The 19,864-nt window shown below is 35.4% G+C and overlaps 1 protein-coding gene across 1 annotated transcript in view; it reads right to left on the reverse strand.

Moving 5' to 3' along the window:
* Positions 1-19,864, reverse strand: part of LOC150083570 (general vesicular transport factor p115-like) — a 114,960-nt gene that overhangs the window by 59,417 nt on the left and 35,679 nt on the right. Inside the window, exons 6-8 of the mRNA XM_090378525.1 lie at positions 15,203-15,323; positions 12,458-12,636; positions 5,668-5,743 (exon numbers count right to left, since the gene is read on the reverse strand). Coding sequence (XP_090234651.1) covers positions 5,668-5,743; positions 12,458-12,636; positions 15,203-15,323 — 376 coding nt within the window. The remainder of the gene's footprint in view (positions 1-5,667; positions 5,744-12,457; positions 12,637-15,202; positions 15,324-19,864) is intronic.

The following is a 19,864-nucleotide window of genomic DNA, read 5'->3' on the forward strand; positions in this document are numbered from 1 at the left end:
TCAGGTGATTTATCACAGCCATCACCTGACCCTACATCAGATTCTAAAACATATTCAGCTGGTGGCTCACTAACAGTGGTAGATGACTTACATCAACCGATGAAATACCACCACTTTGCTTATTGGAGGCTTGAAGTGGTGAAACCCATGTTTAGTCTCTAGAGCAAAGTTTTCCAGCATCTCCCTCCCCCAATACTTCTCCTTCAACCCATGCACGGTACTAAGTACTATAGGTTTTGATACCTTTCGTGTTTGGGGTTTTCATAAAAAAAAAAAAAAAACAGAAGTCCTTCTCTGTGGGGTACTGGTGAAAGAGCAGGTGGTATATTCAAGTAGCTTACGGTCCACTTTTTTATTCTTGGGAATCCCCTGCTGAAGAGGTGATACCGTATAAAAATAGCATTCTGTTATATGATCAGAATGCTCTCCATATCGTAGACATGCCGAAGGCACTGAGAGGCCTTTGTGATGGCTGAAAAGCATACAACTATCATTTTAGCTGAAAGGTTGGAGACCCAGCTTTTATTCTTGTTCCCCAACCTTGGAGCCAAAATAATAGTTGTATGCTTTTTTAATTATTGAAATAATGGCACGCTTCTCTGATGCAAATGTCACTTCAGAAAAAAATAACAAAAATTAGCATTAGTAGAGGCATATGATGCAAGAAAGCAGCTTATGCATCAGGCAAAAAAAAAAACTCCTCCCATTTCATTCCTCCATTCGTTCACAATTGCTGTCCAGCTCAGCCTTAAATTTATTTAGGCTATAAACTTCCACAACAAAAGATGGAAGTCTGTTCCACCAATCAATTACCCACTAGCTAAAGGCAAATTTCCGCACATCTATTCTACAACTGTCTTTCCTCAATTTGAATCTGTGCCCCCTCAGGTTCTTAATCTGAGGAAGAGGAAGAATCCCACCAGCATTCAGCTTGCTCAACCCATTCAAGACCTTATACACCTCAATCAGTTCACCTCGCAGGTGCCTACTCTCCAGGCGCTGCAATTTGCAGACCTTAACCTTTCTTCGTAAGGGCACCTCTTTGTTCCCCTCACCAATCGTGTTGCCCTTCTCTGTACTCATTCTACCAACTCTACATCCTTCCTAAAATGAGACCTCCACACCTGTACACAGTACTCTAGGTGTGGTCTGACCATTGCATTGTATAATGGGATCATCTCCTCCCTGTCCCTGCTAGCAAAATTCCTATATATCACTGACAAGACTCCATGACCTGCCCTGGCAGCCCATCTGCACTGTTCAGCAAACTTCATATTTGACTGCACAATTACCCCCAGGTCTTTCTCACTTTTCACTTCTCTGAGTGTAGTACCACACAGTTTTTAGCATTTAGCATTAGTAGAGGCATTTGATGCAAGAAAGCAAGCTTATGCAGCATCAGCCAAAAAAAAAAAAAAAAAACCCACTTCCACTTCACCCCTCTGTTCGTTCAAAATACCTGTCCAGCTGAGCCTTAAACTTATTTAGGCTATCAACCTCCACCACAAGGGATGGAAGTCTGTTCCACCAACCAACCACCCGCTGGCTAAAGGCAAATTTCCGCACGTCTATCCTACATCTGTCTTTCCTCAATTTGAATTTATGCCCTCTCAGGTGATTTTTCTGAGCTAGAGGAAGAATCCCATCAGCATTGAGCATGCTTAAACCATTCAAGGCTTTATACACCTCTATCAGATCACCTCGCTGGTGCCTAGTCTCCAGACACTGTAATTTGCAAAACTTAAGCCTTTCTTCGTAAGAGCACCCCTTTGTTCCATTCACTAATCTTGTTGCCCTTCTCTGTACTCGTTCCAGCAGCTCTACATCCTTCTTGAAATGAGGCCTCCAGACCTGTACACAGTACTCTAGGTGTGGCCTGACCATTGCCTTATACAATGGAATAATCACCTCCTTATCCCTGCTGGAAAAATTCCTGTATATCATTGACAATACTCCATGAGCTACTCTTGCAGCCCGTTTGCACTGCTCAGAGAACTTCATATCTGCCTGCACAACCACCCCCAAGTCCCTTTCATTCTCTACCACTGTCAGTGTAGTACCACAGAGTTGATACGTTGCTCTGGGGTTACTGTTTCCCATGTGTAGTACTTTACATTTGTCAATGATAAACTTCATTTGCCACCTCTCAGCCCATCTGCTCAACCTTTCCAGATCCTGTTGCAGCAGCATAGTGTCAGTAGTGTCCTTGACAACCCTGCCAACCTTTGTATCGTCTGCAAACTTGGACATTAAGCTTGATATACCATCATCAATATCATTTATAAATACAGAAAACAATAATGGACCCAACACTGAGCCCTGAGGGACTCCACTAATAACATTAGTCCACATTTCCACAGTTGGTACATTTCTCTTCAGTTATTGCTACCCATATGCAGTACTTTGCATTTGTCAATGTTAAACTTCAGTTGCCACTTCTCAGCCCATTTGCCCAACTTATCTAGATCCAGTTGGAGTAGCATACTGTCTTTATTGTTATTAACAACCCTGCCAACTTTTGTATCATCTGCAAACTTGGCATTAAACCTGATATACCTTCTTCAATATAATTGATAACTATACAAAAGAACAATGGGCCTAACACCAAACCCTGGGGAACTTCACTAATAACATTTGTCCACGATGAACAGTGTCCATTGATTAGCACTCTCTGTTGTCTCCCATTCAACCATCCCTTTATCCATTGTAGCAACTTACCATACCTCTCCAATTTGTATGGCAGTCTTCCATGTGCAACAGTATCAAAAGCTTTCTTGAAATCCAAGTATATGATATCAAAATTATTTTTGGCATTCAGTTCGTTTGTGGCCACATCATAGTATCCAATAAAATTGGTCAGACAAGACCTCCCTTTAACAAACCCATACTGTGTCTTAACTATTACTGCACTCTTGTCTAGATGATCCTGCAATGCTTCTTTAACCAGTGATTCCATTATTTTCCCCGGAAAACAAGTTAAACTAACAGGTCTATAGTTACTTGTGTCACCTTTTGAACCCCGTTTGTGAATTGTTCATACATTTGCACACCTCCAGTCCATGGGGACCTCCCCTGAGTCCAAGGAAGCTCTCATAATTATGGCTAAGGGTTTGCTTACTTCCTTTGCTGCCTCCTTTAATATACTGGATGGATCCAATCCACCCCAGGTGCCTTTTTTATGTTTAACTTCAACAATTTCTCTTCCACTTTGCTGTCAGTTATTACAAAATCATTTAGCTCAATGTTAGTGTTTCACAAACTTCTGGCACTCCCCTCATTAAATAACTCCTCATGTGTGAATGTAGATACAAAATACTCATTCAGTTTATCAGCTACCTGAGCATGATCATCAATAGTCAACCCATCTATGTTAATCGGTCAGATCTGATTCATCCCTTTCCTTCCAGAGTTTACATAAGTAAAGAACTCTTTGCTGTTTTTCTTTGTATCCTTTGCCAAAGATTTCTCATTATTCATATTATTTACACCCTTACACAGCATGCTAAATTTTAAGTTTTTGCTCAGCCTTAAACAACAAAGTGCAGCACAGATAGATGCCTGGCTCAGACTGATTTACATATCTAGACTGGAAATAGCATGACTCAGAACCAATGGCTGCAGTGTTGCCACACAACCTGTATCTCAAGGCCAAATTTTCCAAAAATCAGGCAAAAACACAATGAAAGTGACACATTTAGTATCACCAAAAGCTAATAGCTAATTTTAACTGTCATTTTCATATTTAACATTAGTCGAAATTTATCCATTTTAACTGTCATATTCATATTTAACATTAGTCGAAATTGACTAATTTTATTACCAAAACATTTTAGCTTTGACCGGTGTTATTAGTGAGAGTTTTTGTAAGTGTGGCAATAAGGGTGAAATCATTATAAGCTATTCTGTACAGAAACCATAGTAATTACAGCAAGAAATAACATTCAGATATGACTACCAAACACACTCCGTGAAAATTTGTAACTTTTAAAAAATTTATTTATATACTTGTAATACTGAAAGTTTAGTGCATCAGATTAGAGTCCCCAATTAGCTCATAAAAGGATACTGGCAATAAGGTTTTTACTCTTTTTTTTATTATTATTTCACTTACGTGAATTTTAAACTTGAACCTCTTTTGTGTATTTGTTAAAGAGTGGTTAAGTTGAAAATACACAGCTGATGGTTGCAATGCCATCTTGAATGTATCACAGCCCATAGAGATAAATCAACGTTGCTGGGTATACCTGATCTACAATATTATCATTATTAGTAATAGCAGTGGCCAAGGATGCAAGCTTATATAGCATCAGTCAAAAACACACACACACACACACACACACTGCCCATCCCATTTAATAATATGTCTAATTCTTCCTTAACTTCATTCAAACTCCCCACCTCCATTACACCATATGGTGGTTTGTTCCAATAATCTCTAATTCACTCTCCAATCATCAATACCACTCTCTGGCTGAAATAAAACATTTGCACATCTATTCTGCAGTCATCCTTTTTCAATTTGAGTTTATGTACCTTGTTTGCATTGTCTGAGTAAGAATTAAAATACCATCATCGTTAAGTTTACTCAATCCATTTCAAGCCTTAAACACTTCAATCAGGTCTCCATGCAAATGCCTAGTTTCCAAGAGCAGCAATTTTCAGAACTAAAGTCTTTTGTGTAAAAAAGGATACCCCTTTATGTTCTTGAGTAATTGGTTGCTCTTCTCTGCACACATTCCAAGAGAACCACATCTTTATTAAAATGAGGCTTCCAGACCTGCTTGCTGCACTCAAGATGTGGCCTAACCATTGCCTTATGCAAATGGGATAATCACCTCCTTGTTCCTACTGGCAAAGTTCCTGTATATCATTAACAGCATGTTAACTCATTCAGCTCATGTTAGAACATCTGCACTGCTAAGACAGCATGTTGAACTGTATGATTATCCAATATGTCTTGTACAGAAAGAAAAAATTAACTGTAAAGGGACAGGGCATGCCCTTTTCAATGAGTTAACTCATGACCAAAGGGGAAACCTCACATTTAGAAACAGAAATGTGATTAACTTTCTTCATTCTTGCCATTCGGCATGACACTGGAGTTCACTGTCCAAACCTGGCTGCAATACACACAGAAAGAGAAAGAGTTCCAACAACAGATAAAATTTAGATTGTTTCAGTAATTTACATATTTCATTTTATTTTCTACATGTTTGAGGCACGCAGAAAATAAAATGAGACTTTTTTCATATAAGCACAATAATTACATGAAAAACTAACTGACTGATTGATAAGTCATCTGTGATTTGATAAACAGGTTGGTTTAGCAATAAGAATGACTCTGTCCAGTGATGGCATAGCAAAAATAAAGTTGCTAAAGTGAGTTCCAGCATCTCACATTTCAGTTTCACTTCATAAATTTATATCAGTTGTTATCTCATCTGGTAGGACTACATCAACACATACCACAGATTATATCTGGAAAATATAAAACCAATGTGAGAGACAGACATTTTCTGTAAATTTTATGGCTAAATCAAAAAAGCTGACAAGTATGAAATAATAAATCACATAGGACATTTCCAATTTCTTTTTTTCTATTCAAAATGAAAGCTTACCTTGCTTTACAAAAAATAACAAAATAAAAGATAACAGATTTCAACTTACCACACTGATGCATTATTTTCTGACATGATGATATAACTTGTAAAGGATTAGTGGGAGATACCAATGTTCTCACTATCTGTCAAAAATGCATGTACAAATTATGAGCATGTTCGATTTAATAATGATAATAATAATGTAATCTTACTGTTATATTACAAAGAATTTATAATTCTGATATCAAATTTAGTTGGAAATATACAGCAAAAATGTAGCATATTACATTAATACTACATATTGCCATAATCTAACTGATTTTCAGTTAGATATGGGTACGAGAGTAAATGTGAACAGGTGAAGTTTTTACGGCTCCAGCTAATAGAGAAGCTTTTTAAATTTTTTGCTTTTTTATTGACTTAAATTGACATATTAATTTATTTTCTAGAGTTGCTTTATATTCCTAGTAACAATACTTTAGTTTAATTTGAACATAGATAGAGATTTTTGAAGGTTATTACTTAATATCGGTAAGGGTATCTAATCCACGTGTTGAACAAATTTTGCAGCTCCCGCGAATGCTAAGTTTTAATTATATTTAGCCATTTTTATTGACGTAATTGTTAGATTAAATAATTTTCTATAAGTAGCTTATAGACCTAGTCAAGCTCTGTGGTTTATTTTGAATTTAGATAGAGTGATTTTGAAAGTAATTAATACCTCATGTCCGTAGATTTACTGTTCGTAACTTGCCGCCATTCTTATACGATACAACGTGTACCCCGAACTAGATAGCGAGTATAATAGTATAAATTAATCAGTAAAATTTACTAATCTTATTAAATTTCACTGTCAATTAAATTGTACTTTTTTTTTAACTAAAAACATACAACCTAGTTTTTACAAACGTAACATTATAAATTAATACATATAACTTGACAGGAGATAAAAAAAGTTATATAAAGTAACTCGGAGATAATATTCGATACTGAAATACATATATAAAATGTTATAACAGCATTGGGATATAAGTATAGGGCTATATTTTGTATTGGAATTTTATTTGAAATTGAATAGAAATCATGACTCAGACGAAAGCAGCAAAGCAAAAGGCTCAAACTAATGGGAGTGCTGTTGGTTGATTGTTGGGTTTTATTGGCGCATTAGCAACTAAGGCTATAATGCGCCAAAGGGAGTGCTGTGGCTCAGGGAAGAACTGAGGGGGGGACAGTTGTTCTCTGAATCACAGCCTTTTGAAATGCACTGCTTCTTTGATGTTTGTGGAGTAATCAGGAACAGGACATGATTTACTCAAAAAGCTAACTCTTTCAGTAAATCCCACAAAAACCCTTCCCTTTACCATCAGAGGTAAAGGGAAGGGTTTTTTCTTTCACAAAGGTGACTACAGTGGTCTGAGACAGCATTTAAATTCTATACAGTGGGACCAACTGATGATGATGTTACCAACAGCAAATTCAAAATGGGACGCATTCAAAGAAATAATCTTGGAAGCTACTAGGCTTTTCATACCAACTAAGAAATATTGTTCAAGACTTAGGCCTAAATGGTTGACAGATGAATTAATTAGACATGTGGCAAAGAAGAAAAATGCATGGAATACATAAATTAACAGGTGACACAGAAGCCTATGATAGAGATATCTATCATAGGCTGGTCTGTAATCAATTGACAATGGAGGTTAGGCAGGCAAAGGCAAATTACAAGAAATCTCTGGCAAATGATACAAAGAAAAACAGCAGAGTTCTTTACTTATGTAAACTCTAGAAGGAAGGGGATGAATCAGATTGGTCCACTTGATATCGATGGTTCAACTGTTGATGATCCTGCTCAGGTAGCTAACAAACTAAATGAATATTTTGCATCTACATTCACACATGAGGAGTTATTCAGGGAGGGGAATGCCAGAGGTGTATTAAACTCTTGGCAGTAAGCTAGATAATCTTGTAATAACTGAGAGTAAAGTGGAGGAGAAATTGAAGACAAACATAAGAAAGGCACCTGTAGTGGATGGAATCTATCCAGTTATATTAAAGGAGGCAGCAAATGGAAATGTGCAAATGACAATCCACAAAGGAGGATCAAAGGGAGACAGGTAATTACAGGCCTGTTAGTTTAACTTCTGTTCCAGAGAAATTAATGGAGGCACTTGCTAAAGAAGCATTGCAGGATCATTTAGACAAGACTTCAGTTATAGCTCGGACACACCGTGGGTTTGTTAATGGAAAGTCTTGTCTGACCAATTTGATTAGACAATAGTCACAAAGGAACTGGATGCAAAAAATAATTTTGATATCATATATTTGGATCTTAGAAAGGCTTTTGATACTGCTGCACATGGAAGACTGCTGCACAATTTGGAGCAGTGTGGCACTGGAGGCAAATTGCTGCTATGGATAAAGGGATGGTTAAGTGGGAGAAGACAGAGCTGTTGTTTGTTGTTTTGTTTTTTAGGAGCATTAGCAACTAAGGCCATATTGCTCCGGGAATATGCGGTGGTCATTGGGAGAAGACAGAGAGTGGTAATCAATGGACACTGCTCTTCGTGGATTAATGTTATTAGTGGAGTCCCCCAGGGTTCAGTGTTGGGTCCATTGTTGTTTTCTGTATTCATTAATGATATTGATGATGGTATATCAGGCTTAATGTTCAAGTTTGCAAACGATACGAAGGTCGGCAGGGTTGTTAATGACACTAATGACAGTACGCTGCTGCAACAGGATCTAGAAAAGTTGAGTAGATGGGCTGAGAGGTGGTAACTGAAGTTTAACATTGACAAATGTAAAGTACTACATATGGGAAGAAGTAAGCCCAGAGTAACATATCAACTGTGTGGTACTACACTGACAGAGGTAGAGAGTGAAAAGGACCTGGGAGTAATTGTGCAGGCAGATATGAAGTTTTCTGAGCAGTGCAGATGATCTGCAAGAGTAGCCCATAGTGTCTTGTCAATGATATACAGGAATTTTTCTAGCAGGGATAAGGAGGAGATTATCCCTTTGTATAAGGCAATGGTCAGCCACACCTTGAGCACTGTATACAGGTCTGGAGGCCTCATTTTAAGAAGGATGTAGAGCTGTTGGAACGAGTACAGAGAAGGGCAACAAGATTAGTGAATGGAACAAAGGGTTGCTCTTAAGAAGAAAGGCTTAAATTTTGCAAATTACAGTGGCTGGAGACTAAGCACCTGCGAGGTGATCTGATTGAGGTGTATAAAGCCTTGAATGGTTTTTAGCATGCTCAGTGCTGATGGGATTCTTCCTCTTGCTCAGAATAATTGCCTGAGAGGGCATAAATTCAAATTGAGGAAAGACAGTTGTAGGATAGATGTGCGGAAGTTTGCCTTTAGCCAGTGGGTGGTTGATTGCTGGAACAAACTTCCATCTGTCATTGTAGAAGTGGATAGCTTAAACAGATTCAAGGCAGAACTAGACAAACATTTGGAGCCGGTGGATGAGTGAAATGAGAAAGGGGCGTGTGTGTGTGTGTGTGTGTGTGTGTGTGTGTGTGTGTGTGTGTGTGTGTGTGTGTGTGTTTTTTTGGCTGATGCTATATAAGCTTGCTTTCTTGCATCATGTGCCCTTGCTAATGCTAATATTATATGTATATATAATGTGCAATAGGGTCTTCCATAAAAATTAAACCAATTCCACAAAAAATTTTCAAGCTGAATGTCAACAAATCTCCTAAAATTTGGTAAGAGAGTTACACAAAATGAAATGCTACTGTGCCAAACTGTACATTTTTTGGTTAATTAGAAATACAGTAATGGCTGACTAAAGACAACCTCTAAATCTAGACTGTACGCTGAGTGCAGAAATAAAAAATAGGAAAAGAATTATCAATAGAGTAATGGCTGCCAAAGGACAACCTCTAAATCCAGACCATACACTGAGTGCAGAAAAAAAAGAATATTTCAGCTGGCTTTATCTTTACACTTATCAACTGCATCTTGCTGAAAACAACAAGATGATTTTTTTTTCCACCAGAATTTTAAATTTCAAGTTAAAATTCATTACAATTCATTCCTTACATGATATATTTCTGAAACTGGACTTTTAATCAATCACATGGTTTTTCAACTGTGATTTTCATCGCTTGTTCAAAACCTATAATCCCTTGAAAGACTCTACATATTCCAATGAAACATCATCATGTGTAATGCCAAAACACACATGCCTAGTACATAGTTTGCTAAAATTTAACCTAGCCAGCTTCAAATATTTATTGATTTTTAAAATCCAGAAAAAATACTTGCATTGTCAAAAGCCTGGCACAAAAGAAACAAGTAGTAATAACTTGAAACTTTGTGAACATTAAGTTTAGAATATGTCCTCACTTTTCTCTAAATGGCATATTTCTATTGCACAGTGCACTGCATCACTGATTGTTGTTATTTGGTGTTTAGGAGCATTAGCAACTAAGGCCATATTGCTCTGGGGATATGCAGTGGTTATTCCCTAACCTTTCCGCATTCTCCGTATTTGATGGTCACGGGCTCAAACCCCGGTCTAATCAAGAAGTGTGTGCTACGCACTGCTGCTCCTGCCCACCTAGCTATAGAGGTACACTGCATCACTGATGCAATGCAAAATTTTATATTGGGATTTCAATTTCAGAAAAATTTTAATAATTATATCTTATGTTATATACCAAAAATATGGTATGATGAGAAAAATTAGCTGTAATTTGTGTTATTTTGCAGGAACTGAGAAGAATTACAAGATTCTGTACTTTGCCCGAGATTGACTAACTTGTCCAGGTTATGAAAAAGCCACTAAAGTCATTTACATTATTGACAGGATTGGAACTCAAGCCTTTTCTGCATGGCATAGGAGGATTGTGGTTAAAACCACTCAGCTACTTGTAATTCAGCATTGATAATCTTAAATCAGGAAGCTAAATAATAGTTCCTGGGATGTATGATGCAAATTACTGTGAACTTCACAAAACCCATTCAACCAATAAGATCATTGACTTTTGCCAATAACACACTTTACATAGCACATTTTAATCAAATTACTTGGCCCTGTAATTGTGTCTGGAAGGCAGTACAATTTAGATTTATCAATTGTAACAGCTAGATCAGTAAGCTTAGTTTGATTCCCAGCAGAAGCATCATGATAAACAAACTGATTAAAAATGTAAGTCTTACATTAAATACTTCTGCAGTACACTGCAATAACAATATGACATTTACAGATAAATGAGAGCATGTTGTAAGCTTGCCATACAGAAAGTTATAAGTGATTACCCCTTGTCCCTTTTGTGTTAGGCTCTTTATAATGCAAGTATTTTTTGCTGTATTTTAAAAATGTATTTATTTTCAAAGTTGGCTAGATTAAAATCTAGAAAATATTATATACTAGACTTGTGTGTTTTGGATTTAGATATGAAGATGTTGTCCTACTAGAACATAACAGTCTTTCAATTCTATAATACTTAGATGGAAGGCTTGATTGAACTAACAGAGAATTAATCTAAATTTTCAGAAGATTTATATACTATATATCTGTCATGAGAGAGAGAGAGAGAGAGAGAGAGAGAGAGAGAGAGAGAGAGAGAGAGAGAGAGAGAGAGAGATTGAAAGTACAAGAAATCCATGAAGCAATTTACTGTAATAGTATATAAACAAAACAAAATCTCCTCAAGGACTTTATCATCCCATTATTTGAAGTATGAGTATTAAACCAATAAATATTCAGTTCCCTAGTCTTTTGTTCATATTGTTACTTATGTAAATTTCTTATATTTCTAATCTGCAATATCAAGAAACCTTAAAAGATAAAAACATTTTAGTTGCACTAATGAAGACAACATATTATTCATTTAAAGGAATGATTATATACAGTGTTAAGCAAAGATCTTTATAATATTACTTTAAATAAATTATCAGATTGGAAATAGAAGCATTAACAATACAGTGGAATACATTAGTTTCCATTTTTGATTACATTTCACCTACATAATGCCTTATCTCTCATAAGGATTTTATTTGACAATAAACAATTTGCTTTGGAAACAAACTGTTAAAGCTATAGGGAGGGTTTTGAAAATTTTTAAGAGATGACTGTGATGGAGGCAAGTGGCACATTACTCATCAGCATTTTTGTTCAGTCAGCTGATAAAATTCAGGTGATAAAAGGCCAAAGAGTGGAACACTGCAAGGTAGACATTGTAACAGAGCCTTGCTACAGTCACTTTTGACCAGTTTTACATGGAATTTTTGAAGTCACAGATAACTTCACACTAGCAGCAGTGAAAAGTGTAATGAGGAAATTAAGAATAATCCATGTTTCTGGTGTCTGCATTCCATACAGAATTATTAATAAAGATTCATAACAATAAACTGAGTTCCAAAGGCATATTATTAGATGGTAAACAAAAATGAGACCAGTAAGTATTAACAGGGGTGAAATTTAATGAGGTATGCAAGCATTAATTATATTAATCATAATAAATTAAATATTAATCATAATAAATTAAATATTAAATTTTAATAAATTAAAAATTAAATAAAATATTAAATATTATATTAATCATAATAAATCATAACAGAATAATAATAATAAATAATCAGCAAAATTAATGAAAACAATAATAATGAAGGTAAAGACTATATACTTGTACTTAAAGCAGGCACTGTTCAACATATTTCTGCAGTCATGCTATCATTTAAGCTGGCCAAGTGAAAATACTAATAAACAGTGTCCAGCTTGCAACCAGCATATCTGTTCGCCGAATCCTCAGAAAACTCCTTTTATGTTACATGCAATATTTTAAATATTTCAGTTTTAATAGAGAAATCAAAAATTTTGGTGCAAAATGATAACCATACCTGTAATAATAAATGAATATTGGTAGCTTTCTGTGCAGACCATCCAAACGTTTCTTTTGGCATATTAAAAAGTGGTGTTAAACACTGGATGTAACTTCCTTCTTTAAAGAAATTTTGATTTGACAAATTGTTCTTTAAAAGATTAAACAAAACAGCAAGGCAATCCTCAACAGCAACACCTTCAAAAAATGTTGAATTTTGGTATTTAGTTAGACATTGTACACAAACACATACAATACTAAAATAAATGTGTTTATTTAGTAACCAAAAATTTTGAAATCAGGCAATAGGACACAATCAATAAGTCTCCTACTAGCCCACCAATGTAACAAACACTGCAATCTAGATATTTAATCCGATAAAAGAGAATCATTTCATCATGCAGTATGATTGATGTCTTTTGAGGTTATGATGGGCATCATGACAACATCCAATCTTCCTTAGATTTTGAGGTTACAGCTGTAAAACAGTGTCACAGGCTGGCCACTAGATAGTCTGCCAGATCAAATCTACTGGTAACTCTATAGGAGTCATCCAGATCAGCTACTGTATAATCTCTGCCTCTATCTGTCAGGTAGTGACTGGAGGTAGTCCAAGTAGTGTTATTTGTAGGGGGACATTGCGAGGCCACATTATATTAAGGAGCTGGATATTATTGCTTGTGTGGACACCATATCCAAAAATTTCATTAATTCATACAACATATTCACGAATCGTCATACAACACATCATGAATAGTCAAACATTCATACAATACATCATGAATAGTCAAAATAATAGAACAAACTTAACTGCAAAAAGATATAAACCACACAAAAACTTTTTCATTCATTTCAAAAATATACATATATGGTCTCAGTTCCAATATCAATGATGTCCTTTCCCAACTGCAGTCTGCCAAGCCCCACTTAGTTTTTCTGACAGAATCCCAATTATTGATTTCCTCAACCGCCGCACATCTCAGTTGTCCTAATCATTCGATGTACAATTCCTTTCACTTCAAAGGTAGTAATACTTCTACATATACGGCACACTATGGCCATAGTTGCTGATGAGCCTAATAAATCCCCAAACAAACAATCTACATATATCCAATCTGATATTCCCAGTCAGAGACTTAATAATTTAGAATCTCCTCTTTTCAATCTTCTCTACCCCATTCTGTCAAATTAATCCGCTGCCTCTATCATTTTCCCAACTCCACTAATCACTTGGAACTCTTTGACTTCCTTTCTTTGAAACTCTACTTTCTCCAGTACAACTTTCCTAAGAGTGAGGCAATTTTCCTTGGCAATTTTAAGATTGATAACTCCAGCTGTCTTCTGTTTTCTAGTCACACAGACACAGCTGGTTGTGATACTGAAGCTTTTGCAATGTACTAACAACCTCGCACAGATTGTTCATTTACTTACTAGAAAGAAGGCTACACTAATGCTCACAACAACTGTAAAGCAGTTATTAATCAGTCCAAACTAGATTTTGAACAGGCTAAAAGTAGAAACTTCCTTTTGTCCAAACAGTAGTTGAGCATTCTGGTCTCTTGCCAAAACTACTGGCCACAACTTTTGTCCATCTGTACTCTCACCTCTGTTAAAATTTGATGCTTCTATTGCCTCCTCATCTAAAGATAAAGCCATACTAGTATCCTGCTCTTCTTCTAACTCTTGTATTGACAATCTTGATAAACCACCCCTTACCATTCCCAGTACATTCGTTTTCTACATACCAGCACTAAAAAGTGGGTTCCCACCTGGTACATCAGAACATCCAAAAAGTGAGGAGTATGATTAACTTCCAGCTCCATAATAAACTGAATAAATGATGACAGGGAATTGAAATATTGGAGGAGCAGCATCTCCAATGTTTGAGAGATGACTGCAAAAATACTGCCACTATATCTCTTCCAAAGTATAACTGGTACTGGCAGGTTCAAAAATAGACTGTTTACAAGACCCTCTAGGACAATGTTAGTTAGGAGAACTCACAGGGGCATCTACAGCCATACCCTGAATCTGCCAACACTAAGAATTGCTGAACATGATTGCAGAATCAGTTAAACACATTTAAGGCATCACAATAACATCCAGAGTTTTCTGTGTTCTGGCATTGGATCCCTACTTAATAATTGATTATGCCTAGTACAATCAATTGCTGGCCAAAACTGAATAGATGTAAAGGGGAAATCATATATGAGACTATTACCTCACTCTCAAGTATATTAAATCTTCACAATTTGCAAAATATAAGTACTATTGTTCACAGTGTAATAACAAGACTTACCAACAAGTTAACAAAAACTTAGCAATATATTTGGAAAGGTCAGAGATCAAGGCGAAACAAAGGATCCAGGTATGCATCTTTTGTTTTGTCTTCTTAAAGTATACACTTTTGTATAGCCTTCCTAACCTTAGGAAGGCTATAAAATCAGAGAGGCTGGCACTGCAATCCACAAAGCCCTCTACTTTATAATTTTAGAAATCTTCTGTCTTAAAAATAATAATTAAATAAGTTTATTAAATAATTTTAAAAATAATAATTAAATAAGTTTATTAAATAATTTTAAAAATAATTAAATAAGTTTATTAAATAATTTTAAAAATAATTAAATAAGTTTATTAAATAATTTTAAAAATAATAATTATATAAGTTTAGTTTCTGACATTTAATAATTTATTTTGAGAAACAAAAAGTGTTTAGTAACAAAAATGAAATCAGAAATACTGCTAAAGAGCATATAAAATTTACCTCCATCATTACAGTTTTCATCTTTAATGATTTGAAAGAGCCTGTCAAAAGCATTTTCAAAAGCCACTATTTTTTGAATGTTGGTGTTACTTCTAGTAAGGTGGGCCAATAACAGTAATGCCTATATTAAAATAGAAAAAAATACATATTTCATTAAACAATATTTGAAATTGTCTAATAATATCAACTTTTATCTAAAAACTGGCTTGTCCACAGAGTACAATTTAATTACAGTTTAGTAATTTAGAGGGTTCAGAAAGATAAAGAATTAAACAAAAGTTGGACAAGTATTTAATGTCATATTTAGCCAAACTGAGACTTTATGATCTCAAACCCTTGCTCATTTATGTAATTGAAGCTATAAACAGCGAACAGAAATTGAACAGACACATTTAAATATGAAAAAAGTGCTAAATTTCTGATTAATTCCAAAACATCTTTAATAAAGTAATCTATTACAGATTATTAAAACCATTCTTGAAGATGTTTTTATCTACAGTATCATCCTAGTTTTCTACCTACAAAGGTATATTGTGTACAATCAAAAGATTGTAATAAGAAATAAAGTTTGTGATATTAATCAGAATTAAACAATTGATTTTTAATTATGAAGTTGCTATTATTTTAATTATGAAATTACAGATTTGTATAAAGCTTTCGTTGCAGGTGCTCAGTTAGGTCACTCACTATTGTAACATGGCAATGGATCTTAATAAGAATATTATAAGCAGTTTAGCAAGTAATGTGGTATCTAATTCACATTTTATCTTAAATAATGGAAATTAATGCTCAATTAAGATATAATATTATTTCATTCCAAAAAAGTTATAGAATAAGGTAGGCTGGTTTCATAAAGATTTTAGAAACCTTAACATCTGCCATTCATTTGTCTATAATATTTGTATCACTTTAAAACAAATATTGAAAATTAGAGTATTATATTTTTGACTGTGCAGAACAGATTAAGTACAACTCTTGCAACAATTGCAAGAGTTGTACATAACGAGTCATAATATGATTCATTCAGTAGCAACCTACTTTTACTTACCATTATGGTTTCAGCATGCAAATAAACCACTTTCTTAAAAAAAAGTGAACAAAATAATACTGACCTCCTTATTAATACATTCCTAATCCATAAGATAATGTGATTAGCAGGAATATCAGTGCATACAACCCCAGGGGCTCACATCTGGTGAGTATGGGCTTGGCACACCCAGGGTCCTCAGCTGGATATCATCATTTTTCTCTTTCTTGGTGATTTCCTTCTACTTCTCTCTCTCTCTCTCTCTCTCTCTCTCTCTCTCTCTCTCTCTCTCTCTCTCTCTCTCTCTCTCTCTCTCTCTCTCTCTCTCTCTCTCACACACACACACACACACACACACACACACACACACACACACACACAGGGTAACTCAGAAATTTTTTTTTGGCTGGTGCAGCATAAGCCTCAGGCTTCCCTGCACCATATGGCTAATAATAATAATATGGGGAGGGAGGCCATTTAAGAAAATGGGAAGAGAATGTGAAAATTTAACAGGATGTTCAATTATGTAAGTAATAAAAAAACTTAATATAAGGTTTGGCAATTAAATTCAGACTGAGTCACTTTAAAGAAACTACATATTAGGCATCAACAGCAAGTAGCATAGATCAGGTCATGTTGATGTGTGTTACTTGCTGTTGATGCCTTGAAGAAAAGGGGTGACACCCCAACACAGATTAAAATGAAGGAACCCCTAAAGTACTTAGCTATCCAGCTCAATACTTGAGTCTACACTCATGCATCAGACAACACAGTAGAATCCCCCATCAGCAGAAAGAACTGGTCCCACAGGTAGTGGCTATTGTCAGGAACTCTATTATCATGGAAATAGGAAAATATTATGCAAAAGAAATAGGTGGAATAGGACCAGGATATGTCTGCTAGGGGAGGCCATAGTTAATGACATGGAACAGTCATCTTTCATGGACAAAAAAGGTGATATTGTTGTAAACATTGATATTAATAATATTAAGAATAGGAAAATTGAGGATTTACTTAATAAGCATAGGGCAATGTTGAGAAAAAGCTGCAAGTTAAAATTAAATTTGAAAGTGTCTGGAATTTTTTTGAGACATGATAGGAGGGGGAGTAAATGATGGGAGCCCTGTCAATCAATTTGGCTCTGGAGAAACTATCCAAGGGTCGTTGGGGTGGATTTTTCACAGCATGGTCTGCGATTGTTACAGGAGAGACTTTTTACAGGAATGGGATTCACTTAAATAGAATGGGTGTAAGAATATTTGCTGATGCGTTGAGGCAAATGTTAGGTGGGTCAGAAAACTGATAGTTTGGGGAGGAGAATATACAGACAGAGTTTAACAGCAGCTGCAAGAAAAAGTGAAACTGATTCATGCATTACTTCTATTGGGACAAGCAGCAGCCTATAAAGCTTTGAGGGGTTACAAATCTTGCTGCAAGTTTTCACAGGACAAGTAAATATATGACTGTGTTCGGGTTACTAAGAGCAAAAGCAGGTGAACATATACTTGCTGCTTTTACGCTAATGTTAGGAATATAGTAAATAAATCTGATAAATGTGAAGTATTGGATAAGTCATCAAATTCATCAAAAATAGGGATATAAACACGTTGCCACTCAGTCATAGAGGATACAGAATTTCAATATCATGGGTATAATGTGCTCAGAAAGGACATGTATAAGTATGCATTTCTGTCTAGGCAATTCTCTGGGATCACCCTAAAAATCTGCTGATGTCATCTGTGTTGTAGTATTTTTGCATAGTCAATCATGCATTGTGTACATTTGTTTGTTTAACATTTTGTTGCAATGTATGACTGGCCACTTAAAAATGCAGCAGAAAATTACTTAGAATTTCACTGACTAGATTCCGTCCTTTGCAAAGAGGAGGCTGGCCATCTTGCGCCATTCACTAATACTCAGTGCTGGGCTTTTTTTTTTTTTTTTTAACAGGGTTCTCCCCCTGGAACCTCAGGTTACCAGAAGGAGAATCCTGTTAAAAAAATAATAATAAATAATTTAATAATTAAAAAGAGGAAGGGAGAATGGGTTGATAGGAGGGGGGTATTATACTGTGACTTTAGTGTTTTGCACCAACCTTGCGTAGAAGTAGAAATAAAAACACCAGGGAAACTAAACTTTTGATAACTGTATTTATAATAAGTCAAAATAACCCGCATCTACAATAAATTTAACTTTACAATAAACTCTACATGTAAAATATTAAAATCTGCTACATTACAATCAATAAAATGTATAAATATACAGATTAAAACGATAAAAACCGTAGCTTTCAAAGGCTCAGCCTTCTTCTTCAGCGGTAACTCTTGCTATGCAGTACAACTTTAAATATCAGCAGGTTTAAATATCACCTGCTGATATTTAAAGTTGTACTGCATAGCAAGAGTTACCGCTGAAGAAGAAGGCTGAGCCTTTGAAAGCTACGGTTTTTATCATTTTAATCTGTATATTTATACATTTTATTGATTGTAATGTAGCAGATTTTAATATTTTACATGTAGAGTTTATTGTAAAGTTAAATTTATTGTAGATGCGGGTTATTTTGACTTATTATAAATACAGTTATCAAAAGTTTAGTTTCCCTGGTGTTTTTATTTCTACTTCTACGCAAGGTTGGTGCAAAACACTAAAGTCACAGTATGGATATACCCAACCTCAGAGGCCTGTTTGAAGAGGGGGGTATTATAGTTAGTATTACATTAGGGTTGAAACAGAGAAGGCAACCCAAATAAGGGAATATAAGATTGGAGTTGGCAACCAGTTACATCATGTGTTATCTTACAACTTTCACAAGCTGTGAGGCAACTTCTACTTGGAGTGAGCAAGTAGAATGATAGAAGGAGGGCCTTGCAGTACTAGAATATTGCTCATTACTCTGTGGCACAAGATATTTGATAGCACACACACATGCTTGTTCAGAAAGGCATAATTCAGTAATGCATAATTCGGAGAATTATGCACTTGGTTAAGAAGCACATATAATCTAAGGCAATGTACCCAGTCAACAAGGGCAATGTAATGTTAAATTAATTTAATGTGACATAAGGAAATCTGAGAAAACAGAAATAAAATTAGGAGTGTGTTATAGGTCAAATGAATGTGATGATTACAATGAATAACCATACAGACAAAGAGAGTGAAACAGCAAATCAGAATGTCATATAATGGGGATTTTAACTAGCTATTGACTGGAACATGTGGGTTGGTCATTTAGAGAGAAGCAGAACTTTTCTGGAATTAGAGGATTGACTGTTTTCTACACCAGCATGTTAGAGGCCTCAAGAGAAAGGAAGTACCCTTAATCTTATCATCAGCAGTGACTCTTCATACATTAAGAATCTCCAGATAATGGAACCACTAAGTGGCAGTGAGCATAGTGGACTGATGTGAGATTTACTTAAAGATATAACTACTCTAAAGGATAAAGGAAAGGGATTTTGCTTTCCTAAAGGCAACTATAACAGCTTTAAACAGTTTTTAAATTCTTTTTAGTGGGACTGACTGATGTTACCAAATGCAAATTCTAAATGGGAAGCATTCAGGGGAAGTAATAATAAGAAGCTATTAAGCTTTTTATATCAAGAGATATAAAAGGTTGTCAGATGAAACTAGTGATA

Source organism: Mastigoproctus giganteus, chromosome 7 (genome assembly GCF_048544385.1).
Source record: "Mastigoproctus giganteus isolate SK-2022 chromosome 7, ASM4854438v1, whole genome shotgun sequence".
Lineage (NCBI taxonomy): Eukaryota > Metazoa > Arthropoda > Arachnida > Uropygi > Thelyphonidae > Mastigoproctus > Mastigoproctus giganteus.